Source organism: Colossoma macropomum, unplaced genomic scaffold (genome assembly GCF_904425465.1).
Source record: "Colossoma macropomum unplaced genomic scaffold, Colossoma_macropomum, whole genome shotgun sequence".
In the NCBI taxonomy this organism is placed as follows: Eukaryota; Metazoa; Chordata; class Actinopteri; order Characiformes; family Serrasalmidae; genus Colossoma; species Colossoma macropomum.
The window spans coordinates 6,932,694-6,959,718 of record NW_023494807.1 but is presented as its reverse complement, the minus strand read 5'-3'; the positions used below and the strand labels follow the sequence as shown (position 1 = coordinate 6,959,718).

General features: G+C 38.1%; 1 protein-coding gene across 4 annotated transcripts in view; it reads left to right on the top strand.

The window, feature by feature from the left end:
- arhgef2 (rho/rac guanine nucleotide exchange factor (GEF) 2) overlaps positions 1-27,025 on the top strand; it is a 92,896-nt gene that overhangs the window by 60,550 nt on the left and 5,321 nt on the right. For all 4 annotated transcript variants that reach the window (XM_036556191.1, XM_036556190.1, XM_036556192.1 and 1 more), the window contains 13 exons: positions 14,191-14,258; positions 15,484-15,547; positions 16,344-16,476; positions 17,815-17,924; positions 18,638-18,781; positions 19,211-19,461; positions 20,514-20,639; positions 21,433-21,550; positions 22,764-23,015; positions 23,669-23,745; positions 24,035-24,216; positions 25,339-25,406; positions 25,634-25,822. In XM_036556191.1, the coding sequence (XP_036412084.1) occupies positions 14,191-14,258; positions 15,484-15,547; positions 16,344-16,476; positions 17,815-17,924; positions 18,638-18,781; positions 19,211-19,461; positions 20,514-20,639; positions 21,433-21,550; positions 22,764-23,015; positions 23,669-23,745; positions 24,035-24,216; positions 25,339-25,406; positions 25,634-25,822 (1,782 nt within the window). The remainder of the gene's footprint in view (positions 1-14,190; positions 14,259-15,483; positions 15,548-16,343; positions 16,477-17,814; positions 17,925-18,637; positions 18,782-19,210; positions 19,462-20,513; positions 20,640-21,432; positions 21,551-22,763; positions 23,016-23,668; positions 23,746-24,034; positions 24,217-25,338; positions 25,407-25,633; positions 25,823-27,025) is intronic.

Here is a 27,025-nt window from a genome sequence, read left to right as displayed (position 1 = left end):
GTTTAAAGGGGATTTCCAGGTATGAAGTCATTCAGAGTGGTTTGATGTGAAATGGTTCATTGTAGAGAAACATACTGACTCATGTTTCTTTACAGTGGTGGTGAATGGAACCAGGGGTCATGATGTAAAACCACAAATTAACGTATATGTGTGTTCTAAGTATTTATATGTAATGTTGAAGTAGTGGTAAGTCTATAAAAGTTTTCTTTAGGGACTGTTTTGCTTTAGAACACCTTGCATGTACCTCTCCTTCAGGAATAGATTTAGAAAAAATCTGTTTTAGGCCAAGATCTTATCTAAAAATATAAAACAATCATAAAATAATGTCTCAGGCCTCAGCGTGTTCATAAATATTTCATGTAATAAGGGAGCTTTAAGTGGCATTGAACTTGTCTGCACTCCTAAAAAAAAAGATCTTCAACAGTTCTTTGGTAAAGACAATGGTTCTATACATACAAAGAACCCTTTGCATGCTTAAGGGGTTCTTTGCATCTTGAAATTGTTCTTCAGATTGATTTAGAATGTGTTGTATATGGTTCTGTATGGCAGATATAGATTCTATATCGCACCAAAAAGGTTCTTCTCTTGTTACGATATGGAGCTCTGCTGCTATGCAACACCCATTTCACAATGCATAGAACCCTTTAGGCGTGCAAATGATTCTTTGAGTGTTCATGGTTCTATACAGAACCAATGTCTTAACTAAAGAACCATTAAAGAAGCATAATTCTTCTTGGTTCTTATCATCACCACTGTGAACAGTTCTGACTTGTTCAATTTCTCAACAACAAAATATTTAACATCAAACTACTCTTCAACAAATTTTTTTTTTTTTTGGAAATTTTTTTGAGAATCATCAGAATTTCTCTCTAAACTGATTAAAACAGCAGCGGACAGTCCATTATGCCTAAGCTGATAGTAATAAATGCAGTGTTGAATGCACATTAAATGTGTTGTGACATAAGCCGTATGCATGTTGTGACGTTTCTGTCAAATGCATCGTGTCATGCTGTTACAGGCTGTTTCAGTGTTGTCAAGCTGAATGACAGTAACATGCACAAACAGTTAGAGACCAAAGTGATTTCCTGACCTATAATTGCATCCCAGGCAGAGTGGCAACTATCAAATCTGACAGTTTGATTGCTGTTTTACTAAAGTGGGAGAAAATCGCACTAAGTTTAGCCTTGAGAATTATGGAGCTATTATTGTCCTTCTGCTCTAATGTTTAATAATAAGTAATAATATACAGTCTTACGCAAGAAGTTTGAATACTCTATACAGGATACTTAAATATGATATATTTCTGCAAAGGTTAGTGTACATTATTAAATATTAAATGCACCATAACCTTTGCACAGCCCACATTTCTCCCCCCTGTATGTGAAATTCAGCAGGTTAACAGTCATTTTATGTAGATATGTAATGAATTTGACATATACATTTAGTATTTACATTCAATCTGCGCTCCTTACTTTTTTCATTTGTTTCAAGGTCACAACAAAACTGGCAAAAATACAAAGTGTTTTTTGTTCTGCAGAACAAGACAAATTATAATCATAATAAAATATCTCTTCTACTTACAGAAAGAGTAAAAATTTAGAATCTACACTTTTGACAGAAGTTCTCCACTTGTCTCAATGAGCTATGAGTGAGAAGTAATTAATATAAAATTACAGTTCGCCTGTATTATTGATAACTGTGACTTCTAAACCCCACCCAGTTTTCCATGTGTTAATGTAATACATTGCTTATTAGGTGTTAAATAAGCTGCCTGTTTTGCAGTGTGCTCTGCATTCACTTTGAGTTCAGTCTGCCCTCGTCACCTTGACATGTGGTGGTTTTGAAGTAGAGAGAGGGTGGGGGTAGGGGGTTGGGGGCCGTCCAGCCCGTGGCAAAGGCAGTAATTGTACATGTCTGTTGCCAGAGGGACAGAAAGAGCCCATCTATCCATGCGCCGATGCGGGATGGTTCGGAGGAACTGGGGCAGGGGCACTTGGAGCCGTAGCCATAGCCCAGAGCAGGGCTATTGATTCAGCGCTGAGGGTGTAATTAATTTGGAAGGAGGTATCGGACCGCGGAGGGGTTGGGCGGGGGTTTTCGTGAATACATTATCATTGATGATGACACTGGAGGTTAGTAGATGAGAGGGGGGGGGTGAGATGTGGATGAAGTGGGATGGAGAGAGAGAGTGAAAGAATGGTTGTGTAGAAATGGTTTGATAGATAGACACATGCGTTCATATATACAGAGGAAGACAAATACAAAGATGGAGAAAAGAAATGGTCGGTTTTTCCTTAGTCTTATCCCTTCCACTAATGCTCATGTTCAGATGGCTGTCAGGTGGATTTGATCTGCTCATCAGAGGCTTTTGCACAAACTTGAGTCCATGCCAGCTTGAGTGAATGCTGTCATTAAAGCAAAAGAGGGACATACCCAATACGAACTGTTATGCTGATAATGAAAAAGGTTGTATCAAATTGGAGAAGAATGCGAAATAAAAGCATTTCTCTAGTAGTTTCATGACTTTTGGACCCCACTGCATATACACAGACAGACAAATAGACAAACAGACAGACAGAGTTGTAAAGTTTGAATACTCCTGGTCAAAATACACGTTTTCTTGATTTATTATAAGTTAACACATTCTCTACAGAGAACAAACTGAAATGTGGTATTTTTCTGCACTTTTTGTGCACAGTGTCTATTTATTTACTGAGTTTAACATATAGGCATGCATATATAAAGTGAGATTCACTTGAATATTCTGTTGTAACTCTTGTTAGGATGAAGCAATCTGAACCAAAGAAAATACGCTACATACCTTGACGTATGTGTAATCGATTGCAAACGGAGGTTAAACGTCCGGCACCTATCTCATCACTTCGGCATCCCAGCTTGTTCGAAGCTCCATATACTGAGGAGCACATTGCATGTTTCGTTCGGATTACTTTGTCCTAGCGAGAATTATTACAGAATATTCGGGGCCTCTTTGGAGTGAATCTACCAGTGTGTGTGTGTGTGTGTGTGTGTATATATATATATATATATATATATATATATAAGAAAACCATGTATCTCCATTTTTGTTGATTTTTATTTTCCTACATTTCAACACGCCAGCTATCCTTTACATTGTGTGTATGGTAACTTAACAGGAGAGGGGAAAAAACATATTTTACCTTCAGTGTAACTCAATGGAACCAGACTTTTTGGGTCATTTTAGGTCATTTCTTTTGGTCCATTCATTATGAACTTTACACACAATATAAAGGGCAACAGACATTTTCAAGTTATGTCAAAAACAGAAAAACGTATGCATCGGTCACATTACTTCATCTTAAATTCAGCAAATAAACAGTCATTGTGCAATAAATACATTTGACTGTAGGTAGATGGATGGATGGATGGTTTGCTGGATACATAAATGTTACTGTATTTTGATTAGAGCTGCACAATGACATTAGACCCAATTATATTGCAACCCATTACAATTGTAATATGCTTTGCCGTATAAAAAACACATGATGAATCAGTGACATGGTTAAGGATTAGTATGATTGCTCAAGATGCTCAGCATGCGGTAAAAGCACTGTGATTGGTTAAAGACTTGATGTACATATTGCAGCCTTTTGCAAGATGAATATTACAAAGGCCGATATTGTGTAACTACTAAATAACGCTAGATTGTGCAGCCCTGAACAGACACATGCTACACATATAACACAAAAACATGACCTAACGTGGAAGACAGTAACATTCACATTTAGGGGTGTCTATGTAAACAACAGTCAACGGAGTGAAGCCAGAGTGAATGTAATACAGAATACAGAATGATTAATAAGTAAGTGGGCATCAAATTTGTGTATGTAGGATGTATAGAAATCATGTGAACAATAGAAGACTTCCTCTCTTTCCTTTATTCCGTATGCTTTCTGTAATTCCTAAAACGATTTTCAGGCACGTTAACCTTTCTATATGCACTTGTCCTGTACCATTAACAGTATAGCACATACAATACCCAGCTCTCGGCATGCATAGAATGGAGAAGGGGGTCCTTATGCCCACCCGGCACATGATAATCGTATATGCTGTAGGGTTCCATTGAGCTGGCACACGTTGATAATAGAGCGATTATGCATGGCTTTATGGTAAAGTCCTCAGCTTTAATGCAGCATGTGGGTCTTTTGTTTCCAGTATCTCAGAAGCCCCCTTTTCTGCAGAGTTCACAGCTGCTACCCCTCCCCTCCATGCCCCCCCACTCCAACTGTAATCTGGAATTAGTGCATCTGGGGAAAGAGACGAGCGTGAGAGATTAACAAGCTGTCTGTCACACCAACATCCTCCAGCTCCTCCAGTACCGAATCCAAAATCTAAACTAAAATTGAAACACTCTGCAGTCATTTTCATCAGCCTCTGATCATCTTGCTGTTGGAAAAAGGGAAAGTCTTTCATTGATTCATTCATTTTGAAAGCGATATTGACATTTGGCATTTGTAGGTCAGTAGGATGTGTTGTAGCTAATGGGTGTGAATTGCTCCCTGTGGGATATGGCCTGTGGAGTTAACTCATTGTCTGACAAGGCTGAAGAGACCGTGCTTCATAGTCATAACAACCCAACAATTACAGCACTTTACAGTTCTGAAGTCCCACATTTACTAATTGCACAGAAGAAACACAAATGATCTTAAAGAAATACTAAAAAGGCCTTACGAATGTTTTCAGTGCAGTTCTCAAATATTCTCTGAAAGATTAAGAATTAATACATTATTCACTTTCATACATGAACTATTAGGGTATTTATTATGAAGCCTATTGATTGTAACCTAGCGTAGACAGCACCACATACATATTGAACAGGCTTTATTTCAGTTTACTTTGTTCAGCGCCTGAACACAACACTCTCAGTGGAGGAAATAAACAACCAAACGTTCAAAACATTTTAGTAAGTAAGACAGAAATAAATACTTTCTTTTGTACTCATTTCTTCAGTGTTTTAGAGTAGGCCATATTTGTAGTCATTAATCTATTTTAAACTTTAAACTGTAAAAAAGTCTCTTTTTTATCTATTTTTACAGTTTGTATAGTTTGTATAATCCTGGTCAAATAATGTTTTCTTGAGTTTTTGAGTAAAAATATGTTAAGACATTCTCTGCAGCAAGCAAACGTACATCTGGTATTTTTCAGGTAATTTTAGAGCACAATTTCAATTTATTTGCTAAATGTAACTTTGGAACAATTAAACATAGCATATTAAATATGCCACAGTTTATGTTTTGTTTTGTTTTGTTTTTTTTTACAATAAATTACATTAAAAATAGACAGCAGTCACACATCAGAATGTGCACAAGTGTGGATGTGCTAATTTATTTTTACTTAGAAAATCAGCAAAACCAAACTTTTGCATACAACTTTAGCTGTTTTTTTAGCTCTCATTAGAAGTTAAAGGTTTAGAGGTTTACCTTGTCAATTTTTTTGGCCTTGACAAGTTATGGTAAAACTGCCTTTTTTTCTTTTTTTTAATAAGTACTTGATCTTCTAAAGGGTAAGAAAAAACATAAGAAAATTCTAATCCTAAACAATTTTTTTGAAGATTGTCAATATCTTATCTTTTTTCCTAAGTCACTTTCTTGAATCTGGCCCTGGATCCTAAAATGGGAGAATTCATGCTGCTCCTTATGTGCTGACCAGCACAGTGGCCAAGCTGTTGGCCACGTGGTTAGTGGAATCAGGTGTGGTAGATTGAAACTGGCACAAGGAGCAGATTACATTCACCAGCCACATACCAAAGTGCTGCAGTTTTATCAAATACTCCCAGAACGGCTCACTTCAGGGACAGTTCCTAACATACCATTTCTCAGTTTACACCATTCAGACTGTCTGAGTTCCATCAGACAGCAAAAGCCGAGCACCGATTGCTGTGGTGTCAGCTCTGGGCCTGCAGAGCCGAGCCCAGAGTAAAGCAGTGCGGTGCTGTGTCAGTGTGTATGGGATTATCCTTCAGACACTGATTACTGCTCAGATTATGCAGGATGGGCCTTTGGCTCTCTATGACCTAATCCCACCGCTTTAAATTATACAGACAGGCAGATTATAGCACAGCCAGGGTTTACAGCAAAAAAAATATATGTGTGTATATATATGTATAGTCTTACACTTTAGAGCAGCAGTTGGTGACACATTCTTTTGATGAGTTCTTCTCTTTCAAATGCAAATTTTACATCACCCTAAAATAAAAGTCTTGTGTTACCTTGTCCTGTGTTACTTTGTTTACCTGGTAAGAGGCGGGCGATACGGCAAAATGTAATTTTTCGATAAACTGCAGGAAGTTTTTCGTAATACTGATGATATCCACGATATGTTTAGAAAAGCATATTGTATCGTGACATAATTTATCACGATAACAATATATATTGTTAAATTGCCCAGCCCTAACCCTGGTGAAAGTAAGCACAGTAATCCTCCATCAAAATGTAATGATTTTTGCCCTGCCTTTGTCCGATCTTTGACTGCATCACCATACACCAGCGGAGCAGGCAGAAAGAAAAATCATATTAATCAGTGTTATCATGTTTTTCCTCCACCTCCTACCACCCCTGGCTATCATCGAGAAAAAAACGCTCAGCTGGCTCAGAGACCCTCTCTGATGCCACGTTTGACTCATTTCAAATGATACGGGACGGAAAATGTGTAATGGTTTCTGATTGAATTTACTTGATTTACTTGATTTTCACACAAATCATATATATTTCATTAACACAGTCATCATCAAAAATAAGTAAACTGTAATACGTTTCTTATTCATGTGGAAATTATGTGCATGTTTGAATCAATTACTGTAGTGTAAGTCTGCATCTGGGCAAATATTCATCTAATCCAAGTAAACTCCCCTAGATTTACTAGTTCAAGTTACACCAGTAAAGCGTATGTGGAAAACTTTCCCAAACAATGTTGTGAAATCCCACTTTTCGCTTTGACTTCAGGCTATAGTTTGTAGTAAGTGAGGTTTTAGAATGAGCCCAGAATGAGAAAACTGTTCGGATCATGTTTGTAAAATCATTATACCTACATAGGAACTTCATAACACATGCATTTTGAGACAAACATAAGAGGTTTTATTAGGTGAACAAACATTGATTTGATATAATCCTTAAACTAAAGTGACGAACATTTGTTTTGGTTACAAATATTACACCTTTATGATGCATCACAGAAATGGAAGTAATAGATATTCTAAAGCAGAGATTGAAATAGGAACACCATGCACTATCATTTCTACGCATGATTTTGATGACCTCAAACTTACTGATAATTTCTGTACATCTTTAAATGCATATTTAATAAAACTCATACAATATATATTGTTCCTAAATATGCCTCAGCCTATATTACCTACACCAGTTAAGCTATCTTACCACTGTGGCAGTGCAGAGAATACTGTACATTGCCGCAATGAAGGGTTCATTTTCACTTAAGCTGCAGATTTATTGTTCAGTTATTAATCAGAAGACTTATTCAGTAGTTTTAGATTATTAAAGTTATGTTATTGAAATGTGGGCCCACATACAGACGTGTGCTGTTTCATATTTGTAAAAATGTCTGCGTATTTGCTCTACCAGACTGTACATATGAGGTACATAAGACGGTTGCTTAATTCTTGTAGTGTGCTGTGTTTGTGGTCCAGTCTGTCAAAGGCCTCCTTTAAACAGAGCAGTAACATTAAAGGCTCAAGAGGTTTCCAATGTCTCTTCCCAAGCACATGAATAGAGAGCAGGATTGTTTCAGTCATGTTGGTTTAGTTACTCAGGGCAAGACCTGTTTGTTTAGCGTTGGAGGGACTCTGTATGTATGTGCGTGTGAAGGGAAAACTAGACTGGAGGATAGAGTGTGAGCGTGAATGGGGCCTACTGTGTTTGACATTATGAGCTTTGGAGAAAACTGAATAGTTTGTGTGTAGTGAAGGCCGAGCTTCATTATTGCAAGGAAAGCGAGCCATGTTGCATATGTGGGTTTATTCTGAGACGGTTGTTGCCTTTAAAGGAAAATTCCCCCCATTTGTTTTCAAACTTTCTGCATAATTAAATCTTTTAGATGTAAACAAAGTCATTCAGATTAGTTTGATGGGAAATATCCCATTCTAGAGAAACAGTTGTTCATAGTGGTGGTGATAGGAACCAGACGTCTGAGGAGTTGAATGCCTTTGAAAGTTCCCTCACAGAAAGTTATTACATGAAATAGTTTGCCTGATGTCTGAGATATTGCCTTATGGTAGTTTTGAGAAATAGTTTTGGCCCAGTATATACATATATCTTAATACATATATGGTGGAGAGGTATATGCAGGGCATTGTAAGGCAAAATAGTACCCAAAGAAAGCTTGTTTGTTTGTTTTTTTCAGATTTACTATTTTTTACCATAATCATTACAATTTAAACACTTAAAAGATGTGTATGTTCACTATTCATTGGATAATAAACAAAACGGCTACATTTGTGTTCTCTCTGGTTTCTGTTACCACTATTGTATAGTCAGGTAAAACACTCTACCAGTTTAACAGAATGGTAGAATTCCCCTTTAAGATGAGATGCTGGTGGAAATTTCAAGTGTTTGGAACAACATGAAGATATAAGGTTTGAATATCTGTTTTTAGCTTGGTTAGGCATCACAAACTTGGCCAAAACTTCAAGGAGGCTGTAAATGTGACCATAGCTGGGGTTGCAGCAAAACATATCACTGTTGTCGAAAGAAAACCTTGGATCTCCATTTTTGACGTTTTTTCAGTTTTTGACGTTATTTACAAATGCCTGTTGCCCTTTACATTGTGTGTAATGAACGGACTAAAAGAAATGACCCAGAATGACTTTGAAAAAACTTGACGTACATTAAAACGTAAAGCAGGCTTTTTCCTTCTCCTGTAAAGTTATCATTTTGGAGATATGAAGTTTTCTTCCGACAACAGTGATATGTATATATGACATTATAAACATGCACCGTAGTCAGTCACATACCTTTTGGTGATCTTTTTTTATATATATCTTTCTTCCATGCTAATTAAAAACACATGTACAGTATATATTACATTAATGTCATTTTTGCAAAAAGCAAGTAAAGTGAAAGATAGAAGTGTATTGATGTGATGAATTCAGTTCATGATGAAGCATTTGAATCAAATCAATTCAGTGCATCACTTTTTTTTTGTATAACTCAATCTCAGTATTGTAGCAGAGTCAGTTACTATAACATAAGTCTATACCTAGGCAAGTGTGCGTATACTCAAAGCGAATTCCCCAAGATCATCTGCCACTGAACATTTTACCTTACTTGTAAGCAATGTCTCAAAGGGAAAGCATGCCAAGTCTGAGATGGGTGTTGCCTTTAATGAGATGCTGGTGGAAATTCCAAGCGTTTGGAATAACCTCATGGAAATACAGGGTTCAAATAGCTGTTTTTAGCTTGCTTGGGCATCTTGAACTTGGCCGAAACTTCAAGGAGGCTATAAATGTGAAGTATGTGGCGTTTCAGAGACGTGGTGGAAGTGTCTTTGTGAGCTTCCTATTTGTGTGCGACTGTGCGAGCTGCTGTTAGCAGGAACAAAGGCTTCCCTGTCCAGAAGACGGGTGCGCCCAGCTCCTACAAAACACCCTTAGACAAATTAGCACGCCTCTGACACTGGTTAGCATCCCCTCTTTCTTCTTAACATTTTCCACTCTGAACTACCCCTATTATGTCTGAGATAAAAATAGCTCCCTTCTGACTTATCAGTAGATCGGTTCTCCAGGAAGTGACCTCACCAGCCGCCCTGGTCTGCTGTGTCTGCTGTTCTTCGCATCGTTCCTGTTTTGCCATCTCATTTTTCTTAAGCGCATCATTTCTGCTGTGTCGTCATGGCCATATTTAGCAGAGAAGGCGGCCACGTCTTTGTCACGTTAATGATATGAAGTGCTCTGAACTGCACTTGAGTTTTAATGAGGCTGTAGTGTAGATCTTTTAACCGTTGGTGCAAATTGTTTGGAGCACACGGGGCGTACACTGGGGGACTACGTCGACAAAGATAATCCTGTCCCTAAGGATAATCTTAGTCTACCCAAAGCTGTGCTTTTTAATGGAAAAAAGGCTGATAAATAACATAGTATTGGACACAACAGGCTACAGAACTCAGAGTGGTTTGATATAAAATGCTTGATGTGAAACAGGAAATGGTTACGAATGCTCTGCCTGATGCCTGAGACATTGTTTTACTATAGTTTTGCAATAGTCTTTTGGCAGTGTACGTATATTTTAAATATATTCATGGTGGAGGGTTACATGTAGGGTGTTGTCGGGCAAAGTAGACCCAAAGAAAACTTTTATTTTTTATTTTTTTATTTTAGATTTACCATTATTTTATGATCAACATTACATATATAAACTCAAAAGACACGTGTAAGTTTACTAGTGGTTTTGGGTAGTAGATAAAATGGCCATATTTGTGTTGTAGACATTGCAAATCCTTGTTTCTATCAGAGTCTGTAAGTTTCTCATTTCACATTAAAGCACTCTTTTTTTCAACATCTCAGTGACTCAGTTATGCAGAAAGTTTTGAAATGTGAAATACAGCTCAACAACTTCTTGCACAATGTATGATTTTAACAGCCTATGTCAAATTTGTACTGTAAGTAATTCCACCTTCTTGGAGTCCTCTGTGCAGATTTTGAAGTTGGCAAATATTTTATTTAACATTTTATTCCTTTTTTTCTTGCTTTGCTCTTCAGTTCCCTTATGGTGTGTACAATGGCCTCTTTTCTACTTTAACACATCATTTCTGCTGTGTTGTTGTGGCCATATTCAGCAAAGAAGGTGGACAGTAGTGTCCAGGGCCTTACTGTGCCATTCCTTGCTGGTGTCGACTCATGAGACGGTTATACCTGCTGTGCTCTCAAATCTGAACGAGACTATAGATCCAAACACTACCGAACAGGTTTGGTTTGACTTTGCTTGCTCAGATTTGAGGCATTGTCATATAAACTTGCGTCATAGTTTCTGTTAGTCAGAGTCAGACCTGTTCTGTGGTGAGAAAAGCTGGTGGGATACTAGCTAAGCTAATGCTAATCAGCTCCTCTCTCCTAGTTTGCAGCACAATTTAACATTTATCAATTGTTGCGAGATTTATTTGAGGACCGTGCAAATGAACTGAACGCGTTTGATTGTTTTTCGGTTTCAACAAGCTGTGGCCCTGAACGTGGTCAGCTAACCGTGTCGAGTAAACTGCACTGAGCAATTTGTGTCCGTGTGGAAATGTCAGCAATGGAAATGGAGTGGTTACCCTCTGTGCACAGAACCGTTCGGCCTGATGGTGAAAAAGAGGCCATTGTGTTCTGTAAAATAGGAAGATGTTTAAACTTATACGGAGACTCTGTAGCTTCCACTTCTATTTGGAGAAATATCTGAGGTTTTAGCCATATTCACTTTAGGTAAATGCATAAATAAATAAGTAAATGCAGTTAGTCAAATGACAGAATCCTGGCATTAATGGTACAAACTGTTTGTTAATGTTTGTTTATGCTCTGTGCTCTATTGGGTATTCTGTCCAGTCTGTATTTGCTGTGGCGTTCTTCTTTCACAAGGCCCTGATGGATGATCTGTGTCTTGACGGATGAGTAAAAAGCCCCCGGTGGACCTTCAACATGGCCACCCCTGACCCTATTCACCCTATTTAACTGTGCTCCTGCCAATCCCCCCAACACACACACATTTCCCTCTGTTTAAGGACGACTTCCTGTCTACAAAACACAGTGCAGGAAGAGCGACCTCTAAAACAATGTGCAGAAATGAGAGAGAGGAGGGGTAAGAGGAAGGACTAGAGTGAGAGAGTGAGAGACAGAGAACCAGAGAGGAGAGAGAGAGAGAGAGTGAGCGCTGAGGAAGCCCTTTCTTTGTCCTAGTCTTTCTCTCATCCACAGTGAAGACTGATGATTTCCAAGATTGCCGTGGTGATTAGGATGAGTGCGCAGCTGCACGGAGCGCTGAGAGCCGACTGGTGCTACTGTTTGTGCCCATTCGCGGATACGAGATGTGAAAAGGGTGATAAAGTTTGGGCAAACGCTGAGACATTAATTTCAGCTATTTTTATACTTTTTTTTTGTGAAAACCTTTTGCTGAAGACGCACAGATGCAGATGAATATCAGAATGATGAACCAGTTTTTAACAACCGCCAGAATTGATAATAGCAAAAATGTGCTCTATTTTTTGGCCTCTTTGTTGCAGTTTTGGGACCAAAACCTCATTCTAAGGATGCACTGATACCATTTTCCCCTCATATACTGATACCTGACCCTCAAGTAGCTGCGATACCAAGTACCGATACTAGCTCTGTCTAAACAAACTGCTCAATAGGTGCCTATAAACCTTGATATTTTCACTATTTCACTTTTTAAATATTTTATTTTGGTAAAAGCAGCAGTTTTTGTCCCAAATCAAATGTACCGGGCTAAAAATTAATGACATTTATTCATGGATAACTTCACATTTGAATGGTTTTAAAGCCATGCAAGCATCAATCTGTAGCAAAAAGGCCTACATTTCTGATCCATGTACTGTTGCTTTATATGCTTTGCATTGACTGGATTCAGCTGTGTATATTGACTTAAGTGAACTGAACTGACTTTATTCAAATGCGTACATTATTTACACATTAATAAAATCTATTCACTTAATTTTGTAGTTTTAGCTTACTTGTTGCATTCTTTAACAAGCCAAGGTTTTGTTACAAACTTCTGTAACCTATGAATAGCACAACCAGTTCGCACTGAAGTCCCTGTAGTTACTGAATAATAAGCCTCAGTATGTAATAAACCTGGAATTTAATGGGGTTAAATGTGAAGATCCATATATTTTAATCAGAATCAGAATCGAGCTTTATTGGCCAGGTATGCTCACACATACAAGGAATTTGGTTTTGGTTACAGGAGCTCACAGTGCACAGTATCAAACAGACATTTACATGTAGTGAATAAAATAAATATAAAATGAAATAAAATAAAACATGCAGTCCTATCATCACTCACTCATACACACACACACACTCACACAGTCATGCCTGTAACCTTTACATTGTGCAAAATATGGTCTCTCAAAATATTTTGGTTTTCTGAGGTTTGATATATTATAACATCTGAAAAAGATGCAGCAGTGCTAGATTTAAAAATCCTGTCAAAAACAATGAATACAATGATTTCTATTGACTGCAATTATGCAGGATCCATTATGCTCTGTTTATAATGAAGCATGCAATCGGTCATTGTTCATATAAAGTACTGATAATGCCCACAATATGCTCACAAAGGAGTACTGTGACATAATTTAGCACAATAACAAATAAATCATATTGCCCTTCTCTACCTTTGTAGTGCTGGGTTTAATTTATCCTACAAGACTCCTGATACCTTCAGATCAACTATATACATCTATGTCATGTTTCTGAAGCAGCATGGTGTAGATTTATTTGTTGAAACAGCGAGTTTCCAGACACATGTAGACAGCTGTTTTTCTTCCCAGTCGCACACTACTGATACAGCTGCGGAAGAGCTCTCAAGTTATTTGGTTCATTCACAGTTCATGCTTTTTTTTTTCAACAGCAGTTGCTACCCCATTAGATTATGCACAGTAGCTGGAGGGGGGATCCAGCAAGGTTATTAACATCTTAAAGATGCAATCAGTGCTAAATTACATGGTAATTGACTATTATGCCCTCCTCAGTATGTCAATAAAATAAAATGTGCTCTCAAAATACAGACTCACTTTCTGGTTGAATAGCACAATAATAGAAAGATCTCAAATGGAACAAAGATGGCATTTCATTTGCAATTAGAAGCATAAAAAGGAAACATTTCATGCACATGGTAACCTGAGTTGGCCAGAATGAATCTATTTGGGAGCTGGAATTTGCAATCAATCCTGAAAGTCTAAAAAATGTAGAAGTAAATTAAGCAAGTTAGCTTCTCTGAAATTAAAGAATCATGAGATGTCTGAACTCCATTGCTGTGCCAGAGTCTGTGTCCTATGAGTATTTTTCTTTATTTTTATAATGGGTATATGCTTTTGAGTGTCTGGGTAGGCAGTGGTGTTCCTTTGATGTGTTTATATAGAAAGGACGACATATATTTGTTTACAATGTGTGCAGTCGTGTTAATTTTTTTTTTCTTTTTTTTCTTTCAGCCTGCAATGTCACCATCCACAACCGCTGCCGAGACACACTGGCCAACTGTGCCAAAATGAAGCAGAAGGTAAGAAATACAGCAAGATAAATGGGAGGCTCAAATCTAAACGTCTCTAGAACTAGGGCTGCACTATATAATCAAAATACCAGCATTGCAGATATATTGCAGTATATTGGAATAAAATATTGACATACTTTAAGATTGACTTGCGTTATTTGAATTAAATGTATGTTTGTTAGATTGCTTAAAGTGATTTATGAAAACACCCACGGACACTCGACTGAAACTGTGATTGGTCAGGATATTTGAAACAGTGATGCACCTTGTCCCAAATCAAAACCGAAATTCAGGAAACACCAGGAGACAAACAAAAAATAATAAAACAGCTGATATAGTTTGCATAAACTTTCTAAAAGTTTAAAAAAGTATAGCATGTGCCCATGGAATCCACCAATCTATCGTCCAACAGATAACGGTTGATCATCCAAAGCAACGAATTCCGTTTTCTTAACAAGTTAGAATTTACACTTTGACACTATTTGTGATTTTTATTTATTTATTTATATATTTATAGGGGGGATCATTTAAAAAATGTGGCTATAGGTGGCATCAGTGGGCTCACAGGGACTTTCTACTTCTGTTGTTTTGTTGTATTTAGATTATCAAGCAAAATGTAGTGTTTTCATGTTATCAAACCTGTATTGTACAAGTTTTTGGGTGTTGAACAGGGAAATTGTCTAACATCCCTCGTCCAAACTGTGAAAAAGTTTGGCTAACATTTTCACTGTTTATCTGCTACAACTCAAACTGTTTGAATGTGTCTGCGCTGACCGGCGCAGGACAGAGAAAGGGGGAAAAACAGTGTTTTTAATAGTAGCAGCTCTTTTTTATTACCGTTCAAATCATTTTTCATTTCGTAGATTTTGACCTATTTAATTTTTTGGGGAGGTAAAAATATTTGGCCCTTTTTCTCTTTTTTTCCTGCTTTCACCAAAAGTATTGCAAATATTTTGGTCCATGCCGATAAAATTAGTTGGGGTGCTCATGCATGTTGTAGCCTTTTGCAATATGATGACAATAGTTAATAAACCATATATTTGCAGCCCTAAACAACAGTTTTCAGTCACAGTCAGAACTAACTCTTTTGGCATTGCACAGTGTAGTATTTTCCCTGCTCCATGTTTATATAATCATATTTATTAACAAAATCATCTTTAATGTGCAGCATCTCTGTGTTAGTTATGCATTAACTATATATGGAAAGCTTAAAACTTTTTGTTGTGTCTTGCAGCAACAGAAGTTGGCCCTGGTGAGGAACAGTTCAGCTCTTCAAAACGTGGCCCTTCGTAGTAAAAGTAAGTGTTCTTTTCACTCTTTTCTGCGCGTCTCCCTTCTCTTCCCAAACGGATGTCTTTTTTTCTCCCTGTGTTTACCTTATCACCTCCCTTCCGTATGCCTAGCTTTTAACACCTCCTTCTGACACCAGTGCAGGTAAGCTAGAGGTGCAGCACTGCCTCCTATTGGCCCTGTAGTGTCTCTACAGACTGTGGCTTCTGTATCAGTTCTGTGTCTTTGATATGGTTGAAAGTTGCCAGACCGGGCCAGTTGGACAGGATCAGCTTCCACAGAATCCTCACCTTAATACAGAAGAAGAATTGCTTGGCTGTTTTCAAGTGACAGATGAAGACTGATAATCTGTTCATGCTTTTGGTTTCTGTATATTGTCAGGAAATTGCAGTGAGATAAATCACACTGTAACACTGAAAGTGAGTCAGTTACTCAGTATTTATGTCTTTTACCGTTTCCTTCTTGTAAATAATACCATACAAAAGTCACCCCTTAAGCTCAAATGTTCTGTTTGTGGGCTCCTACTTCATCTTCCCAATCTTATATAAATATATAACTTATACTAGTATCATAATAGTTACTGCAAAATGCATAGAAGTTACTGGAAGAAATCTACAATTGATAAATGTTGCAGAAATATCAGGTTAAGTGTAATAACAACACACAAAATCACTTTATTAAAGGAGAACAGTAGAATAAAAGGTAGAAATAACTGCTTTTTTGCCTCAGCATTGAACAGTTAAGTGGTTAAAGTGCAAATAAGCAATTGAAGAAAGTTCTCATTCTCTCTTCTCTTTCCCGCAGCTCCCATGATAAAGGAAAGGCCGAGTTCAGCCATCTACCCCTCCGACAGTCTGCGCCAGTCTCTGCTGGGCTCTCGCCGTGGACGCTCCACTCTCTCCCTCAACAAGAGCGTCTCCACCAATAACATCGCTGGGTGAGAATGACTGACATATCACTTGGAAGTGACCTTATTTTGTAGGGCATAAACATGTTTGTCATATTTACCTGCGTGTTTTTATTGGGCTGTTGCTGTTATCAGTAATCAGTGCATTCCAGTGCCTGTCGGTGATATGCCATTCTCATCTATAATAATACAATTAACTGGCATTTTATACGTGGCCTTTCTCTGATAAGACAAGACTGATTGCATTACCTCTCACTCTGTTTGGCATGTTGTGGGTTTGCCCACAAAATAGCATTTAAAGATGTGACCTGACCTATTTTTATTCTTGGCCTTCCCATTTCATTAGCCTACACAGACCTGTCCCACATGTTGTATACCTTTGTGATCCTACTCATTCTGTTGTATAAAATAGAGATGCTTGAAGTGGATTTCCCTGGATAAAAAATAAAAGAAAAATAAAATTTCTGCATAATAAAATAAAATTATTCAAATGGGAACAAAGTTGTTCAGAAGGGTTTGATATGTAATGCTCTGTTGTAGAGGAACGTCAGAATTGTTCACAGCGGGAGTGAGAGGAACCAGAGGGGTTTAATGCTTGAAATATTTTCACAGTAGTTTTAAGATAATCTTTTGGCCTAAAATGTTTTTCTATCCATTTATAGTGCAGAGGTACATGCAGGGTGATATGAGGCAAAGTAGTACCTAGGGAAAACATACATTTTGCTGATTTACCACTATCAATTTACCAATATCATCAGTGCTACGAATAAAACCTCAGAAAAGACATTTAGATTCTCTTGTCATTTTGAATAGTAAATAAAATGTCTTTTTTAAGACCCCCGGTTCCTATCACCACCATTGTAAAAAAAATCCAATTTGATTAGTTATTCTAGAAAGGTGCACGTCACATCAAACCACGCTGAATGGCTGAATTACGAAGAAATTCTGAAAAATCTCTGAACTTGCCTTTTAATGTAACTTAAAACCAGACTGGGTCCATCTGTCTCACAATCAGTGCAACAAAAATAAATATAGACTGACTGACTGAATATAAATGACTGCTGTGGAACAAAAGGAGGAAGCGTCGCACCTTGAAAGCCAGCATCTTTCAAGTTGAAGATTTCACTGATAACTAGCACAGAGGGACAAATCAGATTAGTGTTATACATAACTTAAAGCATTATTAACAATATGTTTTATGATTCATGTGCACCGCAATCCTGGTAGCTTCAAAGAATCATTACTGTGAGGAGATATATAGTAGCCTTGTTTGTTATTGATAGTTAAAGTACATGTCCAAGTGTTACTGTTGTTTCTTCTTATTTTAAAGCGCTTGTTTGAACTTGTGTTCATTTGTATGTGTTGCAGGAATCTGAACGATGACTCTCCTCTGGGCCTCAGAAGAATTCTGTCCCAATCTACAGACTCTCTGAACTTCAGGAACAGGGCCATGTCCATGGAGTCTCTGAACGATGACGGTAAGACCCAATGAGAGGAAACATTCAGGAACGGAAGAACAACCGCAGTAAATATTAGAGATGCACAAAAAGAATCAGCCAAGATCAAAATTGGCAGATTTTTGGGCTAATTTATTTATTTATTTATTTATTTTCATTTTTGCTGATCTGTGTTGCATTTGCTGATGTAATAACGCGAGACAGGTAAATGCACTCGCGGTGTATTTGAATGCTGTTGCTACATCTGTTTCAAAATGTGGTAGCATAATTATGCATGACTTAATGTGCCAAATAGCTGGTTGCCTCTTACTGCCAAGGTAGCATTTTATTTGATTCATATTATTTAAACAAACAGCTTATTTGTGATATTTAAGAATGTAAAATACAGGTTTTGTCCAATTAAAGAGCGAGTAATGTTATTTATACTGCAGTCATTGGAAATGGAAAGTACTGGAAATGTGCTAGTGTTTCATTTGTCCATTTATCCCACACAGTGTGAGCTTCGGGTTAAAATTAAAAGGCAACTACAAATTGGCCATGAAAAATCATGATGGGTGCGTCCCGGATCAGTATAGCTGGTCAATGGCTACAAAGCTAGTGTTTTTATAATTATCTGTTCTCTGATAAAGTGTGTGTTATTCAGTACTTTCCTGGCATGAATCTGTAGCTGCGAAAAGGAGATGACAACCTTCTGTAGTGATTATAACCTGATCTTTCTCCTCTCACTCACAAAGGAGAGGTGTATTACGCGTCCATGCTGGACGAGTTGGAGAGGGAGGGGCGGGACTTTGAGGCAGATTCGTGGAGTTTGGTAGTGGACTCTTCATACCTGCAGACCCACCGCAAAGATGTGATCAAGAGACAAGATGTGATCTATGGTGAGGCCTTTTCTACACTTCCTCCCCAGACTGAAAGTTAGGTCTCTAGTGCTCTGTATTGTTTGGTTCCCCTATTTCATACACCCTGTCCTGGAGAATCCTGCACTGCACAGTTTAGTGGTGTCCCTTCCCAATCGTTATGGACTCTAGAATTGCAGGATATGCTGATTAATGTGTGTTTGATTTGGGAAAGCACTGCAGTGTCCATTGCATAAATGCTAAAGCAAATTTGGACAAATTTCCAGCCAAGACATGCTCATCGACCAAAGCTTGCTTTAGTTTTGCACTGGAGCTACAAGGCTAATGTAGCTATCAGGTAAGGACTTATCATCTGCTTATCAACAGTTGGTGTTTTGCGAACGTCAGCTGAATGCAAAAGAACTTACAATGGCATTATAATTAACATAAGTGATGCACTTTTCAATACAGAGCTGATCCAGACTGAGCTGCATAATGTGCGCACACTGCGGATCATGGAGGGCGTGTTCCGGCGTGGCATGCTTGAGGAGGTGCTTTTGGAGCCCGGGGTAGTCCACGCAGTCTTCCCCTGCCTAGACCAGTTGGTGGCGCTGCACTCACGCTTTCTCGGCCAGCTGCTGAGCAGGAGAAACAACAGCCTGGAGCCAGGCAGCACCACCAACTTCACCATACACCAGCTTGGAGATGTACTGGTGGACCAGGTGAGTCCTGCTCTGACTGATGGCTATATGGACAACGTACTTGCTCCGAGACATTTTACATTTCACTGGCTTTCACAGTAATACAAATTAACATGTCACTATAATGACATATCGTCAAGGTCACAACAAAACCTTGGGTCTCCAAAATGGTAACCTACAGAAGAACGAAAAGTTAGTGGATGTCCATATGACGTGATATTTTGACACGTTGTAAAGGACAGCTTACATTTTCCAAAATCAGTTATACAAAAACAAAAAAATGGAGATACAAAGTTCTGTTCCATCGATATTAAAGAGCAGTAAAATTTATTGTAAAAAAACATCACTCATGTAAGAATTTGTGACATTATTAGTGACTGTGCTGCTTTGGAAATAATTTTAAAACCCATGCACATGCCTTGTTTTGATGTCAGAACTCATTCGCACTCAAACCTTTCTGGTGTTTAAACCACTTTTGGGCAAAAAATGTTTTAAAATGATTTTATCATAATGGTTTGGAAAACAAAACCTTTAATTAATGAAGAAACATGCTCTTCATACCAAGGAAGACAGTTTAAATAACATGAATCTGAGTGTTAGAAGACAAATATATAAAAGAACTAGCAGGTAACTGTTTCATGTTAAATTCAAATTTAAATATATTTGTATTGCATTTTTTACATTCTACATTTAGGCTTCACAGAAATTTGTGCCCAAGCCCCAAGTGAGCAAACCAAGAGTGACTGTGGCAAAGAAAAACTCCCTAAGACCAAGAAACCTTAAGAGGAATTAAGACTCAGAGAGAAACCATTCTCCTCTGGTCGATACCAGATAGCAAAACAATAACAGTAATAAGAGTATGAAAATGTTAAATAAAGAAATAAATGATTATGATTAAACGTTAAACAGTATTAACATATCTTACAGTGTGATAATACATTTAGCAAACCAAATTCTGTATCAATAGAGATAGTTTATTACTGTACATACAATGTGGCCAGTGACAAACAGCAAGTTTTCTAGATCATTCCTATGTTTGTATGATCTCACTGAGGTTTTCTTCCCTGCTCCAGTTCTCAGGCCACAACGCTGATGAGATGAGGAAGTGCTATGCCGAGTTCTGCAGCCGTCACCTGAAGGCTGTGAAGCTCTATAAGGAGCTCCTGGCCCGGGACAAGAGGTTCCAGCAATTTATCCGGGTGAGCAAAAGAAAAGCACCACAATGATATGTAGCACTGGGGTGAAGAGACAGAGCAGGAGGGGGAATAAATGAAAAAATAGGGCAAACTGTCCCAGAGCAAGCCAGTGGTGAAGGAAGCTCCATTTTACATTTAACAGACGCTATTATTCAGAGCCACTTGTAGAAGTGCTTTTGATATCTATTGGAAAATCCTTTAGGGGCTCATATCCTACATTGTTCTTGTACTTTTTTCCCCTGAGGTCTATTTATGTGGTTTTATGTACCAAAAACAGTCATGATTCATGTTTACATGGCCATTGTCCAACCTCTCGTTATCCCTTAGAATTAAACAGGCTGTGTCTTTAAGTCTAATATATGTAAATGAGCTATGTTCTTAATTTGCTCTGTATTGTGCCTCATTTAAAAAGCTGTCTGGGCTAAAACACACTTTTTTAAACTTAAATAGTGTTTTTTATGCTACATTAAACTCTTTTATTTCCATGTTATGGGCCCATTATTCCAATACAGTCAGACTTAAGCGATGTCAGAAACAGATGTCAGTGCACATACTAATACAAATAGTTTACAAAAGTGTTTTTAGTGTTTTCAGAGATTAATGTTTGTTAAAGTGCTTACTGAAGAGTTCAAGACTTCCAGACTTTTTTATTGTTCATACTTCCTTTCTTTAGCTGGTAGACAATGTGCATTTTCTGTTTTATTTGCCTGTTATGTCTGTATGATATAGAATACATTCCTTGCACTATTTTTTATGCACCTTGTACTGAAGATTTGTCTATTCTGTTTCTGAACAGAGGGTAAGCAGAGGTCCCCTGCTCCGTCGTCACGGAGTCCAAGAGTGCATCCTGCTCGTCACGCAGCGCATCACCAAATACCCAGTGCTGATACAGCGGATACTGGACAATACGAAAGGTTGGACACTGCAAGTCCTTGAATGCCCACACAAACCACTACATTTTCCTGTAGTAGTGGTCTGTATGTTCATTGATTGACTGATGTATTTGGCTATTGATTGGCTAATTCATTTAATTTATTCTCAAGGGATAATTTGGATGAACGCCCTCCCCTTCAGCTACCAATACCAATTCCACTGGCCCTGACCACTGGTCACTAGAGACAGGCACATTGATAAAGCAAAGCAGGACTGAGATAAAAAAAAAAAGACTGTACAATTCTCTGCAGATATTTGTGCTAGTAGCTATACATTCAATTTACTTTATTCATGTGTGTGTATATATATATATACACACACACATATGAAACGACATACACATTTGAAACAAATATATTTTTACCGCATCAGTTTTTCAGTGTAGGGCTGAAATATACGAGGGGAAAACTTGGTGGCACTAATATTATGTCGAATTTGACGGCCAGCATGGACATGTTTTTGGACAATATTGCACAACTATGGAGGGCAGAACCCCGTAAAGGAACAATTTGGCAAAACATCTCATTTATAAATTTTCTACTTACAACAGATGTGGTCGATCAGCCCAAACATGTTTTGTAGTATGACTTACTGTGAACTATAAAATCAGATTTCTTCATATTTATATGTTCTCACAAATACTGATGATAGAGCACTCTGAACCCTGAGGTGGTTTGTGGATACAGACTCTGTTGTCTAAAGTCTCTGACCACAGTTTTTATAGTTCAAACCTCATCAAGACCTGGTAGTTTGAGTGGGTTGAAAGACGTTCCGGTGGCTGTGGAAAATTGTGTAATTTTTTGCCGGACCATTCCTTGAAGCTGCAGGCTTATTACTCAGTTATTAATCTTAAGACTTTCAGTAACGACTATAAATTATTTAGTAAGTATTATAACTTAATATGTAAATTTTCTAGTTCACTGGTCCTCAGACGGTTCACATTTTTGCTCCAACTTGCAACACATAAGGTTAAAGGAAAAATGTGGACCTTCTGGAGGGCCCTAAGGCCTGGATTGAGAACCACTGAACTAGTTACAAGAAATAAAGTGTGAACTCAAAAACAGACCTTTCAGATTTAAGGGGGTTAAATTCAGATGCCTTTGCAGATCTCAGTACCTCAGGAACATCAGTAGTAAGTTTACTTATCAGCCTATTTAAGCTAACCAACACCACACATGTTTGTCGGGTCCTCAGGCAGTGACGAGGAGGCGGAGTCTCTGAGCCAGGCGCTGGTTCTGATCCGGGAGCTGCTGAGCTCGGTGGATCAGCAGGTGCAGGAGCTGGAGTACACACAGAGGCTGCAGGAGATCCGCGCCAAGCTGGACCCACGGGCCGAAACTGAGGTGCGGGGAGGAGGCATATTCCGTGGTGGAGAGCTGCAAAGGAGGAGGCTCATCCACGAGGGAACACTGCTGTGGAAGACTGCGCAGGGGTCCAGACTCAAAGGTAATATGTCTGACTTTAAAACGTTAAATTAATAACACAACTAATTCATTAACGCCGTTCAAAAGTATCTGTTGTAGAACAGATTGAAAGCAAGTTGCTCACATGCTGTTTTCTATGACTCCATGACTGTAGTCCTCTTCTTCAAATAAAGCTTTTTAAATGGCAAGTTCCACTGATGGCTCTCTTGATAAACGTTATTTTATGCTGGACAGTGCTATGAATAAACCAACCAGCAGAAAACTAACAAAAGCAACAACACAGTGGAAAGCTCCAGTTCCCCTCGAGAACCTCTACTGTCTACCTCTACTGGGAGCGAGGACCAGAAGTTACAATCACGGAGGAGTTGAACCACTGACTATATATGATATTTTATATATATATATATATATATATATACACATATGGTTTGCTCATATAGCTAGAACAAAATGCACTGCTTTTAAAATGAAAAAAATCTTTTTATAATGTCAAATTTGTGCAAATAAGACAAATGCAATTCCAAAAATGTGCAATGAATCACAATGCATTCATTTAAAAAAAGCTTGGTTGTTCACTTCTGTATATGTGTGTGTGCACATGTACATGCACGCATGTTTGTTTGTTTGTTTGTTTGTGTTTGGCACTAACAGTAGCTGTTGTGTTTATTTTTGTAGATGTGCAGGTCTTGTTGATGACGGACATCCTGGTGTTCTTGCAGGAAAAAGACCAAAAATACTTTTTCCCCTGTCTGGTGAGTCACAGCTTCAGCGCACATTCTGAATTCACTACTCTTTGTCCTAGATTTATGTGGAAAAATTGCTTTCATATTAAAAATGAATTTATGTCACTCATTAATGAAATGTGCTGTACTTTAAGATATGTTCAAACGAAATGTCAGATGAATGGAAAGATGTGTTGGCTGTCAGTTTCAAAAATGACAATGCACACAGAGCAAGAAAAAGTCCTCCTCATTCACTTTTTCTTTTCTCTCTCTCTCTCTCTCTCTCTCTCTCTCTCTACCTCTACTCTTCTCTTTAAAGGACAAGCCCTCAGTCCTATCACTGCAAAAGCTGATTGTCAGGGATATAGCCAATCAAGAGCGCGGCATGTTCCTCATCAGTGACTCCAACCCTCCAGAACCTCCGGAGATGTATGAGCTGCATGCCGCCTCCAAAGACGACAGGAACAACTGGATGAAAATCATCCAGGAGGCAGTGCGGCAGTAAGTGGACTCTTGCTACCCAGTCCCATTAGGGCTGGATTATACATCTTATTATAAATAGTATTTTTCCAAATCATTCAATAACAATAATTAATCATAATTAATACATACATTTTCCAGTGGATAAAATTTTGGATCCTGAAGATGGGATTATTCTGGTATAATATGCAAAAATGTTTATAATCAAGATAGAACATAAAATAAAAGTCTAAAAAATAACTAAATTTTAAGGATATTAACCTTTTACTGGGCTTTGACATTCAACATGCAGCATCTTTAAAACTGTCTTAACAGTCAACATAAAGAAGAATAAAAAGATAAAAAGGAATAAAAACAGAATAAAGCTGCTGGTTCTGGAAAACTGAGAAGTTTATTTACAACACTGAAAACCGCCAACTCTCCTAACTGTCCTGCTAGTTTTTGCTGCTACAAGCAAACCCACACTTCTTCTCCCTGTTAATCTAACACATACAATACATCGCCATCTAGTGTAACAGACTAGCAACTGTTAAAAGTTTAAGCTGTGGCAGATAAAACCAGACTGAGGAACAGAACTGCATTTCTGCTTATTCTTTTGTATCAAAAATATTGAAACTATAATATCTTTGTGCCTAAAAAGTAGCTATTTCTGTCATGAAATCTACTCTTAAATAATGTGATGTGACATGCAAAATATAACAGAGCTAAACAGTTGTAGGTTTTTTATTTTGTTTCTGTCACAATCTGTTATTTTGAGCTAGTAAAGAGAAAATAATTATTACAAGAATTACAAGAATAGCAAAATATACTCTGAAATAAATCAGAAATAAGCCCTTAATAATGTTAATTCCATTCTGAATGTTTGTGCACACTTGCGTTATCGCAGTGCGTCCAACAATAAAATAAGAATCTTTTACACAGTGATAGAAAACATGGTACCGTTCCTCATGCTGATCCATTTCACTGACCAACATGGACACACGCACGTCACCTACACTGAGAGCAGATTTAAATGAGCTAGAGAGGACAAAGATGAGTCTGAATGTATCGCCAGTGATATGTTAGGTAAGACTGGGCTAATGCCAACCAACCACACAGGGATTTTCTGTATTCAGTCCTTCTCTCTCTGTCTGTCCCTCACAGGTGTCCCTCCAGGGAAGATTTCCCCCTGATTGAGACAGAGGACAAAGCGCTTCTGCGTAGACTCAGAGGTCAGTACCAGGACGAGACCATTCTTCCCATCATTCAGTGCTGTTCCATTTCCTGCCCTTACTGCTTTATCCGCCTCGCTGTCTACACTTTCCATGACCTCACTGGACTGTGAAAACATTGTTCTAATCTAAGTGGTGAACCGTTCTGCTTGGATTTTCTGTAATTTTACCCATCTGTCTCTCTGTCTTCTAATGTATCTGTCTCTCTGTTTCTGTCTCTCTCTCAGCTGATATTCAGCAGAAGGACCGTGAGGTGCTGGAGCTGCTACAGGAGCGCGTGACCCTCTTCTTCGACCTGGCCGAGGTCACTGCAGGCCAAGAGCTCACTTGCCCCAACAACTGCCGAAATGTGTTCCGAGCGGACACGCCTCACGCACCCCAGGCTGAAAGATTACTCAATAATGCCATCGCTGAAGGTATGACAGAACTAAATAAGACAGAATACAGAGTTCAATATTTTGATGATTTTTAATTTTAAATTTATAGTTGGGACAAAATTAAATTTACACAAGTTCCTTAACAGCAGATACATCTCAAACAGTGAAGATATTTTTCATGTTTCTTTAGTTTTACACTGGAGCTCTGAGGCTGATGTAGCTAACAAGTGATGGAAGCTTATAGCCACCAGTTAACATCGTGCAAACCGCATTACTCACTTGCCTCAAACTACAGGGTTGTTAAGTCATCTCTAATAATAGACTTGCTTATGTGGTTTCTGGCAATGCATGACACCCTGTTATCTATAAAAATGCTCCAAAGCTTATTGTATAACTAACAACAATAGTAACTTGAAGTCTGAATTTGAAAGCCTGAGTACTGTGCAGGTCAGAGGTCAAACTTCATTTTGTCATCCAGTACAAGTTGTTCAAGATAATTCTGAGATAAAAACATAATCCACTTGCAGAAAGAAGGAGACGATTTTCCAAGCTGAAGTTTAAAAAATGATTAAAAGCCACAGAGAACATGGGACTCCTAACACCCACCTGGAAGACCTTGTAGACACCAAAACTGTCCCCATCAGATAAACAGCACTTTAGATAAAAGCTTTCAGTTTCAAGTGATAGAAGAAAATGAAGCTCGTCTTTTGCATTCATGTGTTTGTCCATCCTTCCACTGTCAAAAGATCTGAAAGAAGGTGTTACTTTCAAGAAGACTTTACTGAGAAAAGGGGAAAAGGAAAGAATGTTTGCACATCAAACAAAGAAGCCGTTGGTCTTCTTTGAACAATGGACTGACCATGACATCAAAATCTGAACTCTGGAGATAAGGCTGCTGATTTCCTTGAAAAACTGAAAGCAAGTCTCCTGAAAAGAATGTAAGCTTTAATAAAAAAGCCAAAAGTGGACACACTACTAAAAATTATTTTATATATTGTATTATATTTCGTTGTTGAGGCCTCTTTGTATTTTTCTGTTAAATATGTTTCTTGTGTTTATTATAATGCTGTAAAATGAATAACTTGTACTTACTGTTTTGACTGGAAATTAAATAAATGAAGGGTGGTGTCTGACTTTTGCACAGTACTGTGGATGAGCTTCAAATTCCAAAAATATTAGCCTCGTAGCCCAGTAAACCTCAGACACCAAACATGTCCTGGCTGATTGACTGCATTGTGTTAA